Here is a 26,587-nt window from a genome sequence, read left to right on the forward strand (position 1 = left end):
ATTTTTTCAATTCGTTAGCTGCTTTTCCATTATTTTTACATGGAAATAAGTCATTGCTTCATGCAAACTGTCAGCACTTCGACGAAAATAAATATAAGCACGTGTTATTATCGAAAAGAAACGCGATATATTTTTTTTTATAATTATGTTTTTTAGATAATTTTTTTATATTTCTTTTTAATTTTTTGAATTTTTTAGATATTTTTTTATTTTATTTTATTTTTTTTATTTTTTGAATTTTTTTAGATATTTTTTTTATTTTATTTTATTTTTTTTTTTCTTTAGATACTTTTTTTTATATTTTTTTAACAATGCTACTCGAATCAATCACTTGATTTTCGTTAATTTACTCTGCACACTTTGCCGGCATTGTCCAAATATTGTTTCTTCCTTCCTCTATTCGAACACAATCAAGCAGGCGCACTGCCTCCTTTTTTATAATTTTTTTCTTTTTATAAAATTTTATTATCTAGTCAATTATTGCTGCCGCCGCTCATTCGTTTGCTCTCTCGCTACGTTATATCACATAAATATTTCAGCTTCAGCGCAAAAAATCACACATCAGCAGCTGTCAATTGCATTAATGAAATATTCACAACGCTAGCTGGCGTGTTTGTGCGCCTAAAAGTATGTCAGCAGGATTTTTTTCACTTTTCGAATTTTTAGTTTATTTTTCGCATTTCTTCTGAAAGCAAAAACAAGCATGCTGACGGCGCCATAAATTTCAATAGTTGCGCGCATAAATTTTATGATTTGTGATTTACACTCATTTACATGGTTGTATTTTTGTATCAATTATTTTTGAATTTATTGCTTATTTTTATTTTATTTTTCTATATACTTCGTGGCTTTAGTTTTTATTTCCGCTGACGCTTATTTTAGCATTGTTTTGTTGTAAATTATTTCGTTTCGATATTTATTGATTTTGTTTAATTTTTATTTATTACTTTCAATATTTTTTTCTTTTTATTTATTATTTTTCATATTTTTTATTCTTTATTGTACCTTGTATTCTCAGTTCCGCTTCCCCTCGCTGCAGCTCCGCATTTAATTGCCTTATAAACTGCCACTAGATGTCGCTGCCCCTGACAGCAGCCATTCAATCGCAACAACAATGCGGCCAAGAGAAGAGGTCTCGAGTCGCAGCTGTGTGGTCGCATTGGGACCCAGCCCCGTGCGCTGGTTGTCGGTCGCGCCGCGGCTGCTGTTGATAGGCAATTGATTGCCGCGCCGCGCATGCAAATTTTATGCGGCAGCATTGATTCGCCCAGCACACACATACCTATGTATGTGTTCAGCAATTTATTGTTGTTGCTGTGCACTCAATGATTGTCTGTTTTAAAGTGTTTTTCATTGAAATTGGTTTTTATTATGCTCACATTTTTCCATTTTTCCGTTTTTGTTTTGATTTTTGCACACACTTCAATTTCGATTTGACGACCGCTCCACCCCCCGGCTGCCACTTATGTAACACAGTGCTCTGTGCTGCTGGGGGACACATGACAATATACCCTTGGTAATGCAAAAGTAATGAAATATTTAATTCACTAAAAAAACGGCATATTTAACGGTATATATTTGCTTTTAATTGAAAAATTAATTGTTTACTTTACTTCCTCAATTTTTTTTCACCGGAAAATCGCTATAAAAGAGTAGCAAGCGCGTAATAGCTCAACGGAAATCAATTATTTACTGTTTATTTGAGTTAAACTTAAATAAAATTAAAAAAATGTATGACAGAAAACAAACAAAAAGTAAATAATAATGTGTAAAAAACTAAATTTCAAATATAAATAAATATAAAATAAATTCTAGCCATTAGCAGATATTAATACCAGGTAAATTTCATCCTAAAAGTAGGTTACATTTTCTCAAAATCCAATTATTCCAGCACTTGATGCAAATTTTAGTTTAACCTGCAAAAATCTATGCCTTGATGAACTAACTCAGACTGGATTTTGAAACCAGAAGCTGCAGCATTTTTTGCTAAAATAAAGAAAAAAGATTAGTATACCTTAGGGCTAAGCAAAAAATTAATTTTTCCTACCAATGTTCTAGTGGAGTGCAAAATACGCAGTAGAATTATGAAACTATTAACCCTTTTTAGGGTTACGAAACCAGAAAATAACCAGACTCTCAGTAGATAACTAATGTAGGAACAGAAGGAAATGAAATGAGTAGGCCCGCTCGGGGTAGCTGGAGACACAATATCCCTAAGCTGTCCCCGGCCATTCAGCTCTTTCAAGGGTTGTTTAAAGCAATGAATGCTAGAGGTATGCCGCAGATCTTGGAACACAAACTTCACAGGGCATTCCATAAAGTTACTTTTGGGTAGTGTTGAGGGAGAGACCAAAAAAGCTCCTACTTTTACAGGGTATCTGCCCTTAAGATAGCTACTTCAACAAATGAGACGCTGGTGCATTACCCATGTGAATATCCAGCCTTCAGCCGGATGAGGGCAGACATATACCACGGCTCCCAATGTTCCAACTTAAGAGACAGTGGACAGCTGGTGTGGAAAAGAACTGTCTTTTTTACTAAATCCACTGATTTGCTGGACAAGACTTAATTTGGTTACCACCCGAGAGCGTAATGAGAGCTTTTGCTCATGTGCCTTTCTTTGCAACCAGTCAACCCACCAAGATCGATTATTAGCTGTGTTCGTCTGTATTAATAATAAATTTATTTGGATTTTGGATATTACTGGAGCGAAATGTGGCGAGCAGGCTTTGAAGATACAATAACACTTAAATAGACAAAGCCACATACAGCAGATGCTTAAATATTAAAGCCACATATGGTTGCATAACTAAGGAGAGGAGACGACCAGTGCCATGAATAACGCCTGAAAACAGGACAGTGGTGGGAGAGGCAAGGGAAGTTAATGAGCAGCGAAGGCAAGTAGTTAAGCAAACAGGGCCCCAAATGGGGCAGAACTAAAAACTGTATAGAGCAGTTGGCGCTTTGGCTGAGGGGGCTGGGGATCCGATTAATGGTGGATGCTCCGCAATGTATGGAAGGAAAAATAGAAAAGCGGTCAGATGATGGCGACCAGCAAGGGAAATAAGTTATTAAGGAGTCAGTCAATTAGGAAATAAAGAGCGGCAGGTAAGGCGGGGAGCTTAGCGGTGATTGGTGAAAGGAGCCACTCCCCATGCATGAAGGGCCGGATTGACCAAATGAAGAAGTAAAAGAAAGAAGCGAACTGAAAAGAAAACGAGATAAGAGATAAACGATGAACGATAACGGCAGCGCCGGAATAATCAAGTGGAAGAGCAAAATAGGCAGAGCAATAGATTAAGCAGCCACAATGGAGCTGCAGTATGCCAGCACATTTGTGTATGTGTGTGTAACGAAACATGACAGAATGTGCACGATTGAGGAACATGCCTCGCATGCATAGCCAGCTTTCAGGCGCATACTGACAATGAGAAAAACTAAGGCGACGCCATATTTGCAAAACTTTTTCAGCTTTTTCAGGCACATTAAATTTTTTCTGCACTTCGCTTGTCATTTCGTCGTGTCATTCTACTTGGGTTTCTTTTTTTTTGTTTTGGCCTGAGCTTAGCGTTTGCCAGCCGTTGCACTGGCTGCCGCGGTAGCGAAGTTAATGGCTGTGCTTGCGCTTTAGTCTCGGTTTTTCTAAATTCCGTAGCAAGCTTTAAGGCGCGCGAGCCTAAGTAGCGCAGCAGCAGCGGCGGCGGCGGCGCTTAATGAATTCACTGGATTCGGCATCATTTAATTACGCCACATGACGACCCGCACGAACGCGACAGGGCGGCGCTGAGAGGTTAGCGGTTCGCGCATAAATTATGCAGACTTTTCGTGTTGTTGTTTTTTGCTATTTTTGCGCTGAACAAATGGTTGTAATAAGCAAAAAAATGTGCGGCGTTTAAGCAGAACGGCCAGTGAAAGTTCACCTTGGAGAGTGAAAGCGGTGCACGTGCGGCGGTGGCGGAGACGCAGAAAGTTCAATGAAAGTTACGTAACTTGCTTCAAGAAATAAATCGAAGAAAAAGAAACGGGGATATTTTATTTTTGGCTATTACTTTGCAACTTCAAGGCTATTAAGGAAAAATAATATATTTTTTTTTTAATTTTGAAATGTTTTAAAAAGCAAATTGATAAATTATGGTATAACAGGTTGTTCAATACATTTTGTCGTTTGATAAGAAAAACACAATTTTATGATTCAAAATACACTTTATTCTTCAGTATGATCTCCCTGAACATTACTACACTTGCTTCAACGATCCTCCAATCTGTGGATCCCATCCCTGAAGTGAGAACCTGGAATGTCTGTAAAATACGCTTCAACAATTCGAACTTTAATTCATGGATTTTAGCCAATGTCAAAACGCTCTTGTGACACGGTGCATTGTGCTGATGAAAAAGGATTTTTTTCTTTTGCAAACCGGGTCTCTTTTCACGAATTTTTTTCTTCAACTGGTCCAAAAGGTTGCAATAATATTCAGAATTAATTGTTTTTCCAGTTTGCAAGTAATCCACAAACAAAATTCCTCTCGCATCCCAAAAAACTGACGCCATTACCTTCCTGGCCGATTTCCTTACACGAAGTCGTTTCGAAGCCAAACAAGCAGGTTCATACCACTCTTTAGTCTCTTGTTTTGATTGAGGATTATGGTGATAGACCCAAGTCTCGTCAATAGTGATGAATCGACGCACAAAATCCACTTTATCCTTTTTAAAACGCTCCAAAAGTTGCTGACAAAGTCGCATTCGAATGTGTTTTTGTTCCATTGTTAACGAATGCGGTACCAGTTGTGCACACAGCTTTCTAAACCCCAAAATTTCCCTTAAAATATGGCTCACACTGTCTAATGAGATGTGTGGAACCTCTACTAAATCTCTCTCAGTCAGTCGACGATTTTCCAAAACCGTATCCTGTATTTTGGCAATGATTCCTGGTTTTGATGCGCTTTTTGGACGTCCTTCACGTGGATAGTCTTCAAGGCTTGTACGACCACGTTCAAATTCAGCACCTATCTTTCTACTGTTCTAATTGTAGGTGAACAATCATTATACAATTCCAAAGAAATAGGAAATTTTATTTATTGTTCTTAAAAAATATCCTCTATCCACAAAATAATACAAATTGTATAGTTATATATAAATATTGTATGTTTTCAGATAAGAATAACTAACTTTGAGGTTAACTACCCCACAAATGCAGCCGTCATCCACGCGACTGTGCCGCCCACACAGCCCACAATTCTATTTGCATTTTTATTATGGACCACAGGCAATACAACTCTCTGTGATTGAGCCCAACTTTTGTATGAAGCTTGTGTTTAGTCTTTTCCACACGACTGCCGTTTGATTTTTATTGCCAGTTTTTCTTCAAGATTTTGCCACAATAACAACAACTTTTACCGGCCTTTAAATTGCGCAACTTTTTCAACATTTTCTCATGCACTTTTTGTGGCTAATTTCGGAAGCGCACATACATACACAGGCATATAGCTTGCGATTTTCTGCCTCACTGAGTGCTACTCAGCACATAAACACACACAAAAGTACATAGTATATATGTATATGTGTCTCATTTCGGTTGAGACCCGCACTGCGCTCATTTTCCCTGCACAAATTTGTGCTTGTGTGGTCGCTTGGCTGCTGGATTGGCCGCCTCACTGGCTGACTGCCTGCCTGCCTGCCTGTTCGACGACCCAAATGTGCCCTGATGCAGCAGAATACATTTGTACCGCAACAGCGACCACAGCCCGGCACACACGCACACATACACTTATGTAAGTTTGTATAGTGGCTTTGTTTTTTCTGTTTTTCCAACTGACAGCAGTTTTGTTCTCCCCCCTCCGCATTTTTTCCCCGCTCCGGCGCTCCAACTCAGCTGCTTATTAGCGATTTATACACGCGTTTTTTGTCTGTTGCAGTCTCCAAAGTAGCATGTTTGGCTAATGAGCGTATTGCACCTGTCCAGAGCCATTCAAATCGCACGCACACACACGCATACACTCGCGTGAAATATAGTCGTAGTGGCGCATTCACACTCAGCCCCCACTTGGACCGGCCACTCAAGCAGCATACTTTACACGCTGACCCGCTGCTGGGCTGTTCGTGTTCACGCTTTATATATGTATATGTATGTGTGTGAATGCCGTTGTGTGGGCGTATGCGAATGGTTTTTGTGTATTGCGTACATTTTTTGTTGCTTTTGTAAAAGTCTTGTCAACAATGTGTCCTCGCGCGCTGTTGGTGCGCGTGAATTCATTCCACCAACTGGCACACACACACACATGCAAATTTATTTCAATATCCTTCACATTTAGCAAATTTGTACGTATGTACATATGTGTGTGTACTTTTTTCTCAATAAATGCATGTCACCCGCAGCAAGCGCTTAAGAACACGTACCCATACATATGTATATATGCAGAGACAAATTAATCCTCACACACACACATGTATATAGTTGGTCATTCGATGACTGAATCCTGCCGTTGTCATTTTATTTTTATTTCCCTTTTTTTGTTATTGTTTTTATAACTCATCTCCATACAAACACACATACATATATATGTGTGCATATAACTGCATGTGTGAGCTGCTGATGACACAAAGTGGTTAAATGCGAAATAGTTCAAGTGGATTTACCTTGTAAGCACGCATGAGTAGACAACAACTACAAGCGCGTGCAAACAAATACAATTACACTCACAATGTTCAAACAAAATAACATACACACACACACTTTTAACATACGAGTAAAATAGGGTGTCCGTTATTTCTCACTTTGACATTTTTATACCTTAAATAGGGTATATATTGGATAGTCGAAAAAGTCTTTTCGTATTTTGTCAATAGTTGTCGTTGCAGTCGTATATCTCCAGTGCTACTAATCACATTGTATCGTACCATATAGCTTTGGAAAGATGAGATTTTAAGGCCGACCAAAATGGTACATATTTGTTCATTTATTTATTAGTATAAATGTAAAAAAATAAGTTGAAGTTCGATTAGAAATACGAAAACACTTTTTCGACCACCCAATATATATGCAAACTAGTTCTACAGTTTAAAAGATATCAGCTTTAAACTTCGCACACGTTCTTTTTTCCACAACAGCAAGCACATTTGTCGTTACCACCAATATCGGATAGCTATATCATATAGCTGCCATACAAACTGAACGATCAAAATCAAGTATTTGTATGGAAAACTTTTTCATTTGACGAGATATCTTCACGAAATTCGGCATGGGTTATTATCCAAGGCAATAATATAATATCTGAAAAAATTATTCAGATCGTATAACTATAGCATATAGTTCCCATACAAGCTTACTGTGATTTTTCATATCGAGCATTAATTTTCTTATCTCCAAAGCTTGATGAGAAGATATTCTTATACAAAATGTAGCGCTCTATGGAAAAAGACCTTAATGATTTTTTTCCAAACAAAAATTGTTTTCTTTAAAAGTTCTGTGCAGTTTAACAAGTGTAGGAGAACTCATACCAGTGCCTTATAAATTCTGTGTTGCTCATACGGCATGCTGTACCTGTACTGTATGAATACAAATCTTTTGATGTATAACTTTAACTACGTATAACTTCTATATAAGTAGTTTTATGAAGAAAGGTGAGTTTTTTATTAGAATATGAGTCGCTTTAAAGTTTTTTGTACTTTTCTTTAATGCAAAATATTAAAATATTCCATATTATACTCATATACTTGGAAAAGATACTTCTTTAGGCATGCATTTAATAAAAAATAAAGATAATAATTTGCGAAGCAAAAACTGAAACTTCAAATGGCGTTTGCAAAAAGAAACACATTCAATATAAGGGGGGATACCTCTAGTACCGTCAAAAAAGGTACTTTTTTCCACTTTTGTAGGCCTATTTCTTCGAGAATATTCGGCATATACCAATGAAACTTCTGGACTATATTTTTGAATAGCTTTTCAATTGATTAGAGCGAAGAAAAATTGAATTTTTTGAAAATTCTAGAGGTATCTTCCCCCTTAAGATATAATGAACACCCTAATGTATGTATATACGCATGCAGGTAAGCAAGCAGCCACCTGCCGTTTGATCAAATAAATGTTATTGGAAAATAATGTCAAGCCACGTGCCGACTGAGCATGAGAAACGGACGGGATGAAGGCCTTCAGCAAACACATATACATAGGAGTGAACATACACACATGTAAACTTATTAAGTAAACGATTAATAGCGTATAAATATTAAAATAACACAAATTAATGAATTTCTCATACAATTTTTAAAGCGGACTCTGAGGTTATGCCATCTGATCAAATTTGACTCGGACTAGTCCATTTAAACAAAAAGTTAAACTGTAAAATGCTGTTTAATTTTTTTTGTTATAGAAATTTCAACGAGTGGCACTGTCTAACTACAATTTTCTCTTAAAAAAATGCAGCGAGTTGGACTGTCAAACTTTCATTTTTTCCTAAAATAAATCCAACGAATACTACCTTAAAAAATACAACGATTGACCTCAAATTTCTTTTCGTTTAAAAAATCCAACGAGTTGAACTGTCAAAGTTTTACATTTTCCGCAATTTCTGCGCACAATTTAATAGCATTATATAGAAACTAAACAAATGCGAAGCTATTTTTATTTCTATGCCTTCAATTTTTGACAATGTACCGTTATAATCTTGAAATTTGAAATGCGTCTAGTTGAATGTTTCAATATTCCGCAATTGCAATAACTTAAACGATAATGTTGGGTAGAAAATGCGAATTTATAGCAAAAATCAAATTCAATAGCATAACCTCAGGCGCCTCAGACATTTCAACACATGACCACTGCTGTTTTCAAAAGTAATGTAAGGTTAACTTTTTAAAATATACATTTCACGAGGAGTTAACAGTAATATGGTTTTAAAATTTTTGAGAATTTTTTTAAATTTTAAGATTCTTTTTCGCTGTAATAATATTGTCTACACATAACAAATATACATATGCACTAGCTCATCCAACCAGTGAAATAGTATATATAGCAATTATGTATGCAGCCTTCAATCTGTTTAGTGGCCACCAGCAGCTATCATTGACCAACCACAAACGAAGCCATTAATTGTGTGGCATTTGCCGAACACTACGGCTGAGTCAGGGTCGTTAGTGCATTTTCAAAAGGCCGCATGCAACTGATGAGCCACGCATCTTTGGCATGAAAACCGCAAAATGTTGGCTTTGGCTTTGGCGCGGTGGGGCACTGGGCGCCGCGCATGGCGTTTCGGAAGTGTTCTCAATTAGCGTCGAAGATTAAGTGAGATGAGCTATGAAGATGAGGTTGCAGCGGCTGTAGAGTACACCGAGAGGGGGTTAGAGTTGAAGAGATAACTAATTGAATACAATTTATGTTGGTGTTTCTAAGTAGAATATGCCGAACAAAGCGGTGGCTGAAATTCAGTGGTAGCTTCGGATTTTTGGTAAGAAGGAGAGGTATTGTAAAAAGCACCGGAAAACTCGAAAATTTACTGACCGAAAATATTTCGAAATGATATGTATGAATGTTTAAAAGTATAATGCAAAAACTTTCCAAAGGAAAACGCAAAAAATATTTTTTTTTTCAACCACTATAACGCAATTCCGACGCAATTTGTAGCATACTTTTGCGCTGTAACTCCCGGTAGTGTAATAGCGCATTTTAAAAATTCTCCCCCCAACACTAAATGTTAATGAACGTCGCAAAAGCTGCAACTGGAGTTTCAAATATTCCACAGCTAAGCCATAAATTGCAATTTAAGCTCGCTTCCATTGTTTTTATTGCAAAAACACTGACGATAATATTGCAGCGCGACAAATATGCCAAACGAGCATTTATTGATTTATTGCTGTCGCATTACAACAGTGTCAGAAATGTGTATGCATAGCTCTGTATATGTAGATAAAGCATTTTTATGGGGACCTATAACATTCTCTGTGGTTCTGCATGGCGTATGAGTAACATCAGTAGGATAAATGCCTTGGCAGGCTAAAATATTGTATGTATGTATGTGTATCAAATTATATTTATATATATTTGAATTGGATCGTTATTTCGCATAGTGAATGCCGCTTTGAACGTTTTAATACCCCGAAATTTCGGTATTGTCAAATGTTAACTGTCGGGATCCAGACTTTTCTGTTGAAATTACAATTTTTGTTTGAATGAACATATGTATATGTAAGTGAAACTGGTTTGGTGCAGAAATAATATTTTCGAAATCCCGAAATCAATAATTCATAATTTCCTTCGTATAACTTCATACAAATTAATCAGAAAATCGAATCGGTAGTTTTAATTGCCACAAAAGTGCTCAGGAGGCCTGTCAATAATCCCGGCATGACTTTTTAACAAATGCAATTTGTTGACTTTATAAGTTAAATGCTATAAAATAACAAATAATAAATTCGGGATCCCGAACACAAATATCTTAGTCCCGAAATCCCGAGAAGCACACAAAGCAATTATAACGACAGCAAAAAAATAACAAAGAATAAATTCGGGATCCCGAACTAAAATTTTCTAGTCCCGAAAAGGCGATATGTGCATATTCGGTATTCCGAAATGCTCAAGTAAGCTTAACTGTATGTATGTTTGTGCACACTTCATGGCACGTAAGCAACATATAGTATAAGTATGTGGCAAAAGCACGTACGCACTCACCAATATAGACATGCATACATACACAGATGCATGCCTATACTAGTTAATATCGCATTCACATGAGACGAGCGCATTTTCCTAATAAATTTCAGCAACTGCAGCAATGCCATTGCAATCTGAAGCGCAGCGTTCATGTGGTTGGCTATACGGGTGCATGTGTATGTGTGTATGCGAGCGCTTGTGTGAGTTTGTAACAGTTTATTATGTATGCATGATGTGCTTATGTTTATAGCGCTCTCAGTATATTATTTTGCAAATTTAGATGACAAAATTAATTTTATTGTTTGCCATGCACATAAGCGCACACGCATACACATACATATTTATGCAGAGAGTGGATATAATTCGCAACAGCCGCCGCATAGCTGTGGTTATTATCTATAAATGCGTGTAGAGACCTGTATTAGTTGCGTACGTATATTTGTGTGTGTGTCCTTTCCGCCCGCCGTTGCCGCACACCTTTGCGGTCGTTTGTCATGCACCAGCTGCTGCAATTGTGCAATACCACCCACTGTCCACAAATGTTGCCTAGTTTTAGGCGTTACATTGCATGCGCCGTGATTTATATGCGTGCGGGTAATTGGAAACGCAGCTAAGAGGCTCAATAGCTGACAAACGCATGCACACAACTGCCATTTGCCACATGCCACAAACCACCTGCCGCCCGCTAACAACTGTCTCAGCTTACGACAGCAACAACAATCACTCAAAATCAGTTTAAAGTGTTGGCAGGCGGGCGCTTGATTCATCCGTCCCACTAGCACAAGCATATGCACGCTATGGCCGTCCGTCCGAGCGATTGCCTTGACATGCTCGTGCGTGGCTTGCTGTCATCGTTATTGTCAATGCGAGCGGCAAGGCGGCGAGTTAAGGTGGACGAAATTGATTTTGTAATCGAAGTGAATGCGTGCTCGATACACGTGCATACACACACACATACACTATCAATTTGTAAGATGCTTGTAGGAAGAGCGCACCTGCAGCAGCTGCTAGACCCGGTCATTGTTTGTGTATGCAGCACGCTTATCGCCAACAGCAGCCTCACACACACACACACACACATGCAAGCACCAGCTTTGCAAGCAATATCATTGCATTTCAATGGAGCGTATTTTATTGGTTGTTGTCGTTTGTCGTTGTCAGCGTACTGCTGTTTCAATTAGTGTGCTTGTTGTTATTGTTTTTGCTGTGGTTGGCGCGTACACCTGGCAGCGCATCGATGTCGTGTCAAGGTTGTACATGCCCCGCACATACACACACGCACGCGTCAGTGTTGTGTTTCGCCCCAAAATTGCAAATCACCGCTCCAACACTTCATCAGCAACACACACACACACACACATGCGCACGCATGCATACAAATACGCATATATTTGCATAAGCGCAATGCTGAAAAGCTTCGCATCGCCCCTTCGAGCTACTTATGCCGACTGACAGTCGCTTATTTACTGCATTTGGCAATTAAATTTCTTTCTGAGCCAAACTCATCGGCACTGATGGCTCATGTCGTCATCAATAAGCGCTTCAATGCCACTTTCGTCGATGTAAATTCATTGCAAGTTCACCTAATTGCTAATTAAATTTCTTGCTGTTGTTGTTGGTGTTGTTTTGTGTGCCAAATTAACGACAAACCACAAAATATCCATTAACAACAACAACAATGAATTACATTACAGTAAAGCAAATTAAATGCTGTCATATGTGAGCGCTCCGCAGTGGCAATATCTAACTGAAACCGCTGAGAGCGATGCATGGCCACGAGATGGCCAACAACTAGAAGGCCAAAGAGCTACCAAGTCAACAGAGATTATGAGTCACACGAAACTTAAGATTTAATGGAACTGTTGGGTTTGAGAATGTGCGAACTACAGATGGTATCAATATACCAAGCACTGATTACATTTATAGCAATTACTAAAGAGCATAAATTTATCACAGCGCCATCTACCTCTGCACTATTGATTTGTGCCTCAACTAGGCCTTTTTAAAAATATCACTAAGAACTTTGATTATATCAACACATTTCGTAGGTAAACCGACCACAAAATCAAGTTTATATACACCGATATAGTAAAGCCAAGCATATACCCTTATACATATAGCCCCATCAACACCATGTATATTAATAATATTTTTCACTCACCCTCTATTCCTATTCTTACAGGCTTATCCGAATCGTGACATCACTAATATTGTTGAATCTTCGCATTATCAGAAAATCGGCGGCTGGTGTCGTCAGGGCGCTTTGAATTCGGCAAAATGCAAAGGGGCACATCGTTGGATCAAACCTTTCCGTTGCTTGGGTGAGTAGAATATGAAAAAATGCAAGAAATATAAAATATAGGCAACTTCAGGAAAATGGAATAACAATGTAGATTAGATAGCATAAATTATGGTATATAATACGGTAAGCATTTTACAAAATAGAGCAAATATCTGCTGAAAAAAATGAAAAAAAAGCATTTCATTTACTCACTAACTTTAGGACATAATATTAATTTTAAAATATGAAGCAAACATAGAATATCGCAACAGATGTAAAACATAGCCTCGATTATATAAATATACATATACATATGTATGTATATAGAACTTTGAATATCAAATCTTGGAAACAAACAAAAACAACGATTAAAAAACATAGAATATAGAATAGAAACAATTCTTTAAAAATTCAATAATTTGTGAGACACTGCAATAAAGAATTCAGCAGAAAACTTTGAGGAATAAATGATTTAACATTGGCATAGACTTCAAAATAAATAACATAGAAAAAGTAAAGGAAAATGATAAAAACGAGAATATCGCATATGAATAATATAAATTAATATAAAAATGAGGTGATCATTATAGATAGAATACCGAAAACGCACCATTTAGTAGATGAAACATTAAAAAAAGCAGAAGAAAACATAAAAAATGTAGAATTAAAAATTGATGCTGTAATTGCTAGAAAACAGGCTATATTATCGTTAAAGGTATTTAAAAACAGTGCTGAACAATGCGTAAAAAACATAGAAAACATAGAACTAAAAATTTCTACAAAATAGACTATATTTTCGATAAGAGAACTTAAAAATAAACAATAGTAGAAAACATAGAAAAACATAGAATTAAAAATGTATGCTGTAATTGCTAGAGTAAGTTTTTCTTCCATATTATACTAACCACCTAACTAATATCTTTCGCCCTCTCCCGTTTCTCTCTTTCTCTCTCCCTCTATTTCTAACTTTTTCAACCTCCTATTCGTTTTTTTTCTCTGTTTTAAACCGTACACCGGCATATTTCTGCTTGCTACATTATGCACTTGCTTTCAGAAGGACCATTCCAATCGGATGCCCTACTCGTGCCCGAAGGTTGCCTCTTCGATCACATCCACAATGCCTCACGTTGCTGGCCATTCGTTAGATGGAATCAGACTGGCGCCGCCGCTTGCCAGGAGCGCGGCATGCAAATGCGCAGCTTCGCCATGTTGCTGCCCTGTGGTATTTCATTGTTCTCGGGTGTGGAATTCGTTTGCTGTCCGAAACATTTCAAAAGTGAGTATGCAAAGACGTAAGCAGGCTTCTAGGTGATTGTGGATGAAAGTGTGTGGGGCGGGTTGTTGGTGGAAGTCAAGAGCAAGGGTGCGGGAGCGTACTTGTGTGGTTGAGTGTTTGTGTGAGAATCGGTGCATCGTTAGAGCGTATATAGGTCGCCATTAAAGCGGCTAGTGCATAGATAAATAGCACAGAATAAACGAAAACAACGAAAATCAATCAACGCAATAATGTTAGAGCGCTGGCAAAAATAAAAACAACAACAAAAAGTTGAAAACAACAACCACATACTTTACTACGCGCAAATGGTTTTTTGCCAAAATTCACTGCATTGCTTGTTGCAAGCATTTCGTTTTCATTTTAGTTCGCAAATTTGTCGAAATGAATTTTCAGCGCTGCTTGGCTGCCACGTAGTTGCCACATGTTCAAATCCCCAATCGACATGTGCGCTGGCATAGCGTATACTCTGCAGCATAATTGAATTTTAATGGCAATCGTCGCCACCTGCCGCGCTGAGCCCTACCACACACGCTGATAAAATCTGCGCTAAATGCAACGCTGCGTTTTTTATTTTATATTAACTTTTGTGTTTTTGTGAACATTAAACAATACAGTTTTATTGACGCTTACGGTCGGTCAATAGTTCTCATTGTCGAAACTTTCTAAAATAAATAACCCCAAAGGGGTTTTAATGCACTGTTGCCAATTTTAATACTGTTACCAGATTTCTTTCGTTAAGTAGCAATTACCTTTTCTGTCTTCTTGAAAATACTACCCTTTCTGCTACAAATTCCCATCACCCAATTCGCCGACGTGCTTTTATCTCTGCCTTTCAAGGCTAAGAGAAGACTCAAGCTTTGCTCTCAGCTAACCAGGAATCTCAACATTGCTCTCAAATGCAAAGTGAGGTCACAAATTTCATAGTATACTCACTCCCCTGCCTTCTTTGTTACCTCTCTTCACACTTGAAATTCTACAAACAATTCGTGCAATAAAAATCCATAATTCACACTTGATCTTCGAGAGTCCACACTTTCTCTGAGCAGTTTGCCAACCGCGCTACACTCTTCGTAGTTGCTCTTTCAAGTTTAAAAATGTTACTAATACAACTTTTTTCTTTCAAACTACTTCGCCTACGCATCAGCCGATGAGATTCGCGTGAAGAAGACCGACCTACCCGTTATCGCCCCAGCTGAGATTACCAACAGCAACGTGGACGTGACTAACGATGATGACAATGACTCTAACTACTCCAAGGATGTCGGCACCGATGATGATCTCGACGATGAAGATGATCTGATGGGCGATGATGAAGAGGACGAAATGGTCGCCGATGAGGCAGCTGCTGGTGAGGCGAATAGCTCTAATGCCGACGACTTGAATGGTGAATATGATTCCGGCGAGGACTTGGACAACTATGAGGAGGATGGTGGCGGTGCAGCTGAAGAGCAGTCGGACAGCTGGGATTTGCAGAATGGTAGCTCAAGCGGCGCGAAACCAGCGGCGGTGAAGTCCAACGCAGATGAGGGTGGTGCAAAGGGCAAATTGGGTGTTGAGTTGGTGGTTAAGGGCGCAGCTGGCATGATGGCTGACGCGCCAGCCGCATCCACAGCACAACAACAGCAGCAGCAGCAGCAATTCCCCACAGCGCCATCCACTAGCCAGCCCACCGTCGATCCATACTTCACCCACTTCGATCCGCACTACGAGCATCAGAGCTACAAAGTAAGTCAAAAAGTAAGTGTACTCCATTCAATGTGCATTTTATCAACACAAAACCGAACATATTCTAAAACAAGGAAGCCCAACAGCGCCTCGAGGAATCGCATCGCGAGAAGGTCACACGTGTCATGAAGGACTGGTCCGATTTGGAGGAGAAGTACCAGGATATGCGCATGGCCGATCCCAAGCAAGCACAGACATTCAAGCAACGTATGACAGCACGCTTCCAGGTGAGTAGGAATGCTCCAAACTGGTATTCAATTATGCAGTATGTGTATATGTGTGTGGGTGTATGCATGCAAGAACACACCATCTATTTAGACCGATATGTAGCTGTAGTGGGCACAGCTTTGCATGTGAAAGTACGAGCACTCTTTCTCTTCCCGCACTTTTCTTTAAAAGCTCATTCGTCATTATTATTATTTTCTTTTTTGTTATTGTAACGCATGGCACAGAACAGTCAAACACTAAGTGAGAGCATCTCAAACTTGTGTTAGCAAAGAAAAAAAAAGGTCGCTTAGAAATGCTTTCATGAAAGCTTTTTATAAAAGCGAGGTAAGAAAGCTTTCCAAAAAGATTTTACGAAACTATTTTCCATTCTTAGTATTTTTTTATATTTTTTGAAAGCGTTTCTCAACATATAAGTAATTGATAACTTTTTTCTGTACTTCAGTTCAAAAAAAAAAGTTTTACTAGAACTTATTAAAGCTTCAGGCGCTAAGCTTTCACTTTACAAGCTTGAAATGCTCTCACTGACCACGCCTCATTTCTCATCATTCATTATCTACATTTTTATTTTGAATGTCATCAATAATTTTATTTGCCCTTTGCTTTCGCTTTTATTTGTTTTTGCATCTACTCATTCTTAACTCATTTTCGCACATTCTGCACTTAAGTTTGCCTATTTATTATAAGCCAAATGGGAGCGAAAGAGACATCAGATTGGAAGCTTTTGTAGCAGTCATTAATATATAAAATAAGTGATACAAAATTTACTACCCCCAAAAAAGTTTTGCTTTTTCCCCTTAAATGTAGCCTGGCTTGAGTTATAGAACTAATTAGCTGAGCATGATTTAGTTATTAAAAAACTCAAAGGAGCGATTACGCGAAAGCTCTAAGCAGAGTTAAAAGCTGAGTGAACAAAAAGCTAATTTCATATTTCATAATGAGCTTTCAGTGAAAGCTTACTAGACACATGAAAGCTCACTGAATAGCAGCATCATATTGAAAATTTGAGCGCATTGTAAACACTTTTTACAAAATCATACATTTGAGATAATATTAAGCTTATAGTCATATAGCAACCTTTATTTTTTTACGTGAAAGCCGTGAATTTTGGACGAAATTGTACTAAAAATACACAGAAAGTCGAAGTTGAATATGGTAAACTGCATTGACGGAATCAGACATTTGCATAAAGCTCTCAGAAAAAGCTTATCCTTTTCACGAAAGTTCATAAAAACTTTTCTAGAATTATTTAATTCAATTGTTTATAATTAGAGATTTCATACTTTACGAGTGAACATTCTAAAAATAGAACTTTCATAAAATTTACATATATCATTTATGCGAAGGCTCAATACAGCTTTTAAGATTAGCGATGTAAAGAGCTATCTCACTTTTCGTTTGAATTTTTCGAAACGACACTCTTCAACAAACTTTCCCAGAAGAGGCGTTTTTTTTCTAAATCACATATAACGACTTTCAGAAACCTGAGTTCGGAAAAGTTATGTTTTATAAAATTAAAACGAAAAAGCTAGTATTCTGAACAGAAGAATCCAATGTAATATTCATACCATATATCATCCAAGTGAAAAGTTTGAGCTTTTCAAAAACGCACTATCCTTGTAGAGCCGTAGAAGTCGAATACTACACTGATAGTAAAAGCGTGTCTTACGTCGCTTTGTCATCACTTCAGATGCTTGAGAACCAACCTAGTTTGAAGTTTACTTAGTGTATTCATTCATCAGAACTCACTACGCCAACACCACCACCGTAAAATCATTACAAACATTTTCCCTTTTTTGTTTTGATTTAACTCAAGAACTCAAAACTTTCCCAACCACTGCAAAATTCGAAAATCAACCAACCAATCCCCACTACAAAATTGCAATTCGTTCATTCTTCTCTCTGATTGATTCTTTCTCTCTTGATGTGCTATACGTCTTTATATGGGAATGTAATTTTAGACTTCTGTTCAGGCACTCGAAGAGGAAGGCAACGCCGAGAAGCATCAGTTGGCTGCCATGCATCAGCAACGCGTATTGGCCCACATCAATCAGCGCAAACGTGAAGCGATGACCTGCTACACTCAAGCGCTCACCGAACAGCCACCAAATGTGAGTTATCCACCAACACGTGGCTGATCAGCAAGCCTAGAGTGGATTCACACAATTTTGAGCTACTCAAACTTCTCTCTGCTTTCTTCAAACTACTCTTTTGCTTACAGGCTCATCATGTCGAAAAGTGTTTGCAGAAGCTCTTACGCGCCTTGCACAAGGATCGCGCTCATGCATTAGCCCACTATCGTCATCTCTTGAACTCCGGCGGTCCAGGTGGTTTGGAAGCTGCCGCCTCAGAGCGACCACGCACATTGGAACGTCTCATCGACATCGATCGCGCCGTCAACCAATCCATGACCATGTTGAAACGTTACCCCGAATTGTCTGCCAAGATTTCCCAATTGATGAACGACTACATTTTGGCGCTCCGCAGTAAGGACGACATACCCGGCTCATCGTTGGGCATGAGCGAAGAAGCGGAGGCCGCCATTTTGGACAAATACCGCGTTGAGATCGAGCGTAAGGTAGCGGAGAAGGAACGTCTACGTTTGGCCGAGAAGCAGCGCAAGGAGCAACGCGCCGCTGAACGTGAGAAATTGCGTGAAGAGAAGTTGCGCTTGGAGGCCAAGAAAGTTGATGAGCTGCTGAAGTCGCAAGCCGAGCAAGATGGCGGCGCCAGTGGTGCTGGCTCCTCTATTTCAGGCTCCTCCTCCGCTGCAGCACTAGGTGACTCCAAGGTGAGCAGCAAAGAAATGGGCCAGCTTACAGATCCCACTAAATTGGCGCAAAGCGATAAGGACAGCACTGGCGGTGAGGAGTACGCCGATGTCACTGTCAGGTGAGTACCAGGCACGAGTTTAAACGTTAACAGTTATTACAATTTCCACTCCCACTTGCAGCACCAAAACCCAAACCGTCCTGCCCACAGTCGACGATGATGCCGTACAGCGCGCCGTGGAGGATGTAGCCGCCGCTGTCGCTCACCAAGAGGCTGAGCCACAGGTGCAACATTTCATGTCGCACGATTTGGGTCATCGCGAATCGGTAAAGTGTCTTTTATTAACGAAATGTGTTTAGTTTTCATACGATTTTTTTGCAGAGCTTCTCGCTGCGCCGCGAATTCGCACATACGCACGCGAACAAGGAGGGACGCAATGTCTACTTCACTTTGTCCTTCGCCGGCGTTGCATTGCTAGCGGCCATCTTTGTTGGTGTCGCAGTGGCCAAATGGAGAACATCTCGCTCGCCACATGCGCAAGGCTTCATTGAAGTTGATCAGGTGAGTTGAGTATATGTAGAGTGTATAAGCTACAAACTGGCAACAGAGTTTTGGAGAAAAGTGGCAACGTTGGAAGCTCCGTTGAACTGGAAGCACACTGGCGTTTTATTATTTTAACAAAGTGGTTCCACATATAAAGAGTGTTGTTTTTTACAAGGAACATCTACCATACGTGATTTATTGCAAAATAACATCATTTACTTCAAAATATGTGTCGTTTCTAATTTGCTGTCAACAGCTGTAGATGCTATACAAACTGACCAATGCAGTAGCTGTATGAGGTCTTATGTGTTGGTGAAGGATATTATAGCAACCACGTTTTTTGCCTGTTTTTAAATCTTTTAATCCTATGCAGCTAATTTACTCACATTCTTTCACATTTCTAGAACGCCACCACACACCATCCCGTTGTACCGGAGGAGAAAATCGTGGCGAACATGCAAATTAACGGTTATGAAAATCCAACATACAAATATTTCGAGGTGAAGGAGTAAAAGAAGCAACCAAAAACATATAAACTTAATAAAAAATAATAATAAATTTGCAAATATTGTAAACGCACTCAACAACTCAGTAAACCCACTAAAGGAAGCGTAAGCCCCGCCCCTACCCCTAAAAAAATAAGAATAAATAAACTCCCACTATAAAAAGCCTGCTTTATCATCATTACCCACTTATACATACAACTAATAATAATACAACAAATAAGTCATACTGAAAAAAAACCAAAAAAACAACAACCACAAACCCGAGAAATATACAAACAACCAAATTTTCCAAAAACAAAAGGGAAAAATTGAAAATAATTTTAAGAAGATAAAATGAAAACAAAACGGAGCGCAGTTCCAACATTACATACATAAAAATGTGTGTAGAAAGAGTAGAAAGAGAGTGAAAGGGTAACAAAGGTAAAAGAAATAATAACTGTAATAAATGCAAATAGTAAAAACGAACAAATAGCGGAGCAGAAGCAAACCATTAGAAGCTGAAGTAAAACTCAAAGCGCAAAACAATTAGATGAACTTTTGAAATGTGAAGAGGACATAAAAGAAAGAGATTTTGAAAATAAAAAGTGAGCTCAAAAACAAAGATTTCAGCTCGATAAATGTACTCAAACTCACAAGAAACACATACAGCAATTTTCATACACTCACCACTCACTAACAAACTCACCACCACCACCAAAAATATGCCAACACACTCACTCGAACTCCACACTCAATCGATGGAAGGAATAACTCAAAATAATTCAGCATTCTTTCATACTCTACATTACAAAAACAAAAAGTATGTTGTTCTTGTTTAGAAAGTATTAATTAAAACCCAAAAAATTATGTGTAATAATAAAGAGTAACAAAAACTTAAAGTAAAATGTATTAAAATTTAAGTAAATAAAAGATCAAGAGGAAAAAGCAAATTATTTTTAAGCAAAAAGTGGAATTCGAAATTTTGCAAATGAAGTAGTGAGCAAATCTTATTTAACTTAAACAAAAATCATTTATTGCGCCAAGAAAGTTCGAAATAACAGTAAAGTGGTAAAAAGAGACAGTGAGTGTGCGTTGCTGTACTCAAAAGTGGGTGAAAATATCGCAAGAGCTGAGCTTAAAGCTTTCTAGTAGCTGGGACGAACGGGGAAGTGTAAAATTGCAAGAGTTTTGAAGCAAGCAAAGAAAAATAGAGAGAGGGGAGAGAGATAGGGAGAAAGAGATAGAAGGAAACAGGAGGTAAAGAACGTAAAACGTATAAGAAATTCTGAGATCGGGTTTACTAAGAGAGACAGTTGTATACAACTACTGAAAGAATGGGGGGGAGAGAGAGTCAATGCCAGAATAACCAATCAAAAGAAATGTACAAAAACTATTGAATGAGAGGCGAGAATTGAGTGCTTGTAAAAATAAAAGATACAAACTAAACGAGATAGAAGCCAAGAACTTTAAACCGCACTTAAAGGGAAGATCAAGAAAAACTTGCAAAATGTAGACAATAAGAGCTATTGAAGACAGAGAATTAGTTAGCGAAAAACCAAAAATCTCTACAGTAAAAGAAATAATTTCGAATTGAAAAAGGGGTTTCCTTAACACAAACAGCTTGAAATGAAATCTGAAGGATAACACAACAACTGACATAGCCACATAGAAAGCTTTAAGCGCTTTTTTGTTAACTGTGAAAAATATTTATTTGGAAGTTAATAAGCAACTAATAACAACTTAAGCTTGCATTTCAAATAATTATGAAAGCTCAGCAATAGGCTGATAAAAAGCTCATAAAACAATACCATAACTCAGCAATTAGTTGCTAAAAGGTTCTTATAAGCACATCGGTACGAACTTTGGCAACCATATTGAGAAAAATTCAGCATGAAAGCTTACAGCAATCATAAGCTTCCATTGATAATGGCCCTTACAGTGCTTAAAGCTTTTCACAGTTAATAAAGAATTTCCACTCTCACGCCGTAATAATGGATATTTTCACACACATACACGGGAAAGGAAAGTTTGCGAAAATGAAATGACTTTTGGCGAATAAAATTTAGAGAATTAAGTGTTTTTTTTTTGTGAAATGGAAAGGAAATTTGAAAAGCTCTCCACACCTATAAATACATATAATATATAAAAAGCAACTTTCACTCACTCTACTTCTAACAAATAAATACAACAAAAATAACAATCGCCTGCTTTTCATTAATCCCTTAAGACGCTGTAAGAATGAATATGATTAAACAAGTGTTTAGCATTAGCTGGTTAAGAATTCTCTATATATCTATATATACACAAATATATGTATATATAAATGGAACGCAAAAGCTGAAGGTAATGCAATGAAGCGCATAAAACATGAGTACATAAGTATACATACATAACTAAATAAAACGCCTGCTGCTATTCTTATACTCAAGACATAGAAACACATACAAAAATCTAGAATACATGAAAAAACTACACAAGCATACGAAAACAGAAGCTTGTTAAGTGAGAGCGATTTGTATGAACTTAAAAAAAGGCTTTGAAATGTGCGGAGCAAATGGGTGGTAAAATGGAGTCAACAATTGTCTAAAACGGCACAATTAACTTAAAGAGCTTTCAGTACAAACTCTCAATATTAGGAGATTCAAATATTCATAGCAAATGAGTGGTAAAAGAGTGTTGACAATTACTTAAAAAAATTAATTAAAAGAGCTTTGAAGCTTTCAGTGCAAGCTCGCTATAATAAGAAATTCAAATGTTCGGAGCAAGTGAGTGATAACTTAGAGTCGACATGCCTAAAACGGCACAATTACGTAAAAGGGCTTTCAAGCTTTCACTGCAAGCGCGCAATAATAAGAGATGAAAGCTTTAATTTTTGTCCAGAAAATGTATTTATGCTACAAGAGTGAAAGTTTTCTAAGCTTTGATAGCGCTTTTGATAAAGTGAATAGTTTTTAAAAGAACTGCTCAAACTTGTTTACAAAAAGAAGAATTTCTGCAAGCTGCAGGCGCTTTTATTTCATTGAAAGTGCGAAAGCTTGTTATTACAGTGCTTTTGAAGCGTACTTCTCTACACTTGCTGTTATAAAACGAAATTTTCGAAAGTTTCTTAAACTTTAACTTCATTGAACGCTCGAAAGCTTCCTTGAAAGTGCGAAAGCTTGTTAGTAATAAGCTTTTGAAGCACACTTCTTCAAACTCTCTGTTATAAAACGAAATTTTCGAAAGCTTCATACACTTTTACTTCATTGAAAGTGCAAAAGCTTGTTAGTAAAGAGCTTTTGAAGGACACTTTTCCAAACTCGCTGTTATAATATAAAACGTCAAACCATTTTGGTTGAGATCAATTTTGCACTACCAAAAAGCTCTAGCTGTAGAAAACAAGCGTTTTTTAGTTTTCATTTAATGGCTCCACCCACTGATAAGCTCAAATGGCGTCAGTTAGCGGTATTACAGCGCGCAGAGAACCACTTATCACGCGTTGCCTGCTGTTGTTAGCTGATTACAGTGGTCACGCCCCAGTAAGGTGTCCACAAATCAACGTTTAAAGTGATAAGGCAATACAAAGAAACGCCGTAACTTGAGAAGGCAAACAGACATGCATTTCCTTTACAACAAGAACGCATTCATATCAATTTTCATATTTCTATTATATTATTAAATAATTGTTTTTAGCATTTAGTATATTTCATTTAGTGTCTTAATTATATAATTTAATGACTTTAACTTGAGAAAGACAGTTTTGAAGATTTGTGCAAATTTAATCAGACACTAAATCAACACTCGAAACTAAGGAAGCGCATAAGTAAATGAGATAAAGTGAGTCGTTATAGTAAAAACAAAAACTTAAAAATAGTTTAATTAAGTGTTTCAGTTTGTCTCTGATACATTTACATACTACATATGTCTACATTATAAGGACTTGTTTACAGATATGTTAACTGTTTACTTATTAGTTAATTGATGAAAAGCATTTTTGCGTTGTACTTTATAGATAATTTAAATTTTATTGATGAAATTGATTACATTTTGAAAAGTGAGGCCCAAGCAAGCAACATAAACCAATTGAGAATTGTAAGCATTAAAAACATAACTGTTCATGCAGGCGCGCTGCTTGCCAGTGCTCTCTTTCACTCGCTCACGCGCTGTGCGTAGCAGTTTATGTGCGTGTGTTGATCACTCAGCGCGTTCGCTGCATTTCTATGCGCGCTCACAACTTGCGCATATTTCACTCACTCTAACAATAACCAATGCGCCGTTATAGCCTGCAATTCTCAACCGCCTTATGCGCTTCACAAAAAATGCAAAAATACTCCACTAACAAGCAGCCAGCAATACACACACACACACTAAAACGGCATACAAAATAGCGAAGAACAACAACTCTACAACAAATACCCTATGCATAAATATTGCTAAAAAATTATTTATAAATAAAACGAAACTATAACTGCGAAACAACTACAAATCCTTAACAAACGCGTAAAATTCAATGCAACTCTAAGCGTTTAAGTAAAGAAATGCTAAGCAAACCAAAAACCTAGTCAAAGCTTAAATATTTTTCTGTTCATTTATTATAGAGCAAACCATAACACATACACGCATACATACATATATACATATATATTTAAAATATATAGTATACAACAACATATATGAAAAAAATAAAAAGCAAAACCAAACAATAATAATAACAACAACCGCAACAATTGATATTTACACTGACAATTAGCGAAGAAAGAGAACAAAAGCGTAGAAATAAATTTAAAAAATTTATAAAGCGAACATAAAAATGCCTACAAACAGCTGATGAAATGAAGAAATTGTAAGCAAAAACCCCGTCCTGCGTGAATTAAACATAAAAAATAAAAATACACTTAAAAAAAGCAAATAAAATAAAAAAAAATTAAAGCAAATAAAAGTGAAAGACACAAATCAAACAAATACAAAAAGGAAAAACAAAAATAAAAAGAAAAATTAAAGAAAATAAAAATGAAAATATAAAGAAAAAATATCAGCAAGTAATTTAAAGTAAAACATTTAAGTTGCGTAACATACAGTGTGTAAGCTGTATAAAAAAATCTAAAAAAAAAAATAAATAAATAAGTATAAAAGCTCGCAACTGTTTATCGACGTCGCTCGCCCTAACCCCAAAAACCAACAACTTTTATTTGTCATACATGCTTCAAATACAAAAATTTATGTTATTTAAAAAAAAAAATTAAAATTAAAAAAGCAAAAAAAATAATTAATATTTATTACGTGAATCTTTTTTTCACTTTTTCGTTGTTTGCGCAACAAAAATTCACACTGCAACAAATACATTTATTAAAAACTTAATTATTATATATTATTGCATAGAAAGTCAACAACAACAACCAAAAATTATATATATAAATTAAATTTAAAGTAACATTAAAACAAAAAAAAAATATTATATATATACATATATATGTGAATGTACTCAATGACAATTGTAATTGCAACAATAATTGTACGCTAATATATTATATTTAAAGAAAACAACAACCACATGAACAGTAACACTACAAAAAACGAGTCCACAACCAACAATAGCTAATGCATGCCCAGCACCCCGAGCAGCAAGGATAACCAAAACTACAGGAACAAAACAGGAAACGAAAAAACACACAAAAACAACATTTAATTTACATTACAAACAGTTGGCAACCTTTTTTGCCAAAAACGTAGCCGAAAACCAACATATAAGCCAACACATGCCACGTTGCAACAACAACAAGCAGCTAATACCGACAAGAAAATGTCAATGTCCCTAAATGTTATAGAATGCGACAAAATTTGCAAATACACTGAGAGAAATTATACACTTTTCTTTGTGCAAGTCCATATTTTCGAAAATTTTCGAAATTTTCTAACGTAAGCCAACCGACAACCGACAACCACTTCCACACCACACGCCCACTTGCAAGCGAGTCAGGCAATCAACAGAATTGCCCACTGTGCTCGCGCATGTACTTGTATGTAGTATTTGTGTTTGTAATGCAGCAAGTAATTGTAATTGTAATTGTAAAATGTTTCAGCGCAAAATGCAAAGCTCTAAAGTAATTTAAAAGTAAACTGCAAGCGATTATATAACTAATGTAAGTTGTTGTTGCGCGCTAAATAACAAACAAAAAAAACAAAGGAACACAAACTGGAAAGGTCGCGCGTACACTTAAAGAAATATTAGCAAAACAATGGTTTATTAAGTATTTAAAAGCAAAAGCAAAAGCAAAACACAAAAGTCTTTAAGTCTTTAAGTGGTAAAACTGTAAGTGGAAAGATTGTATGCAAAAATGGTAATTTAAATTCAGTGTAAACAATAATACTAGAAAAAATAGTGAAACAACAACAAAATGAATACTTAAACACCCACACAGACACACACTCACTCACACATATATGTATACACAAACAGTGTAAAGCAAAGGGCGCACAGTGGTGTCGCCGCGGAGAGAAAACAACAAAAAGCAAAACCAAAAAAAAAAATAAACAAACAAAAAAACAACAAAACAAAACAAAAACAAAGTAACATACAACAATTTTTTTCTTTCGAATTTTTTGTGTTCTTTTTTCGAAATATTTTGCATAAATAATAAAATAAAAAAACAAAAAACAAA

The 26,587-nt window shown here is 37.0% G+C and overlaps 1 protein-coding gene across 14 annotated transcripts in view; it reads left to right on the forward strand.

The window, feature by feature from the left end:
• The window catches only part of LOC105230432 (amyloid-beta-like protein), a 138,711-nt gene extending 112,124 nt beyond the window's left edge, over positions 1-26,587 (forward strand). For 6 of the 14 annotated variants that reach the window (XM_019991840.3, XM_019991829.3, XM_019991832.3 and 3 more), the window contains 9 exons: positions 12,825-12,963; positions 13,978-14,199; positions 15,344-15,936; positions 15,999-16,151; positions 18,111-18,260; positions 18,371-19,041; positions 19,103-19,247; positions 19,303-19,482; positions 19,869-26,587. In XM_019991840.3, the coding sequence (XP_019847399.2) occupies positions 12,825-12,963; positions 13,978-14,199; positions 15,344-15,936; positions 15,999-16,151; positions 18,111-18,260; positions 18,371-19,041; positions 19,103-19,247; positions 19,303-19,482; positions 19,869-19,976 (2,361 nt within the window). In that variant the 3' untranslated portion in view covers positions 19,977-26,587. The remainder of the gene's footprint in view (positions 1-12,824; positions 12,964-13,977; positions 14,200-15,343; positions 15,937-15,998; positions 16,152-18,110; positions 18,261-18,370; positions 19,042-19,102; positions 19,248-19,302; positions 19,483-19,868) is intronic. The other 8 variants (XM_019991834.3, XM_019991835.3, XM_011211189.4 and 5 more) reach the window with 8 other exon arrangements.

Source organism: Bactrocera dorsalis, chromosome 4 (assembly GCF_023373825.1).
Source record: "Bactrocera dorsalis isolate Fly_Bdor chromosome 4, ASM2337382v1, whole genome shotgun sequence".
Lineage (NCBI taxonomy): Eukaryota > Metazoa > Arthropoda > Insecta > Diptera > Tephritidae > Bactrocera > Bactrocera dorsalis.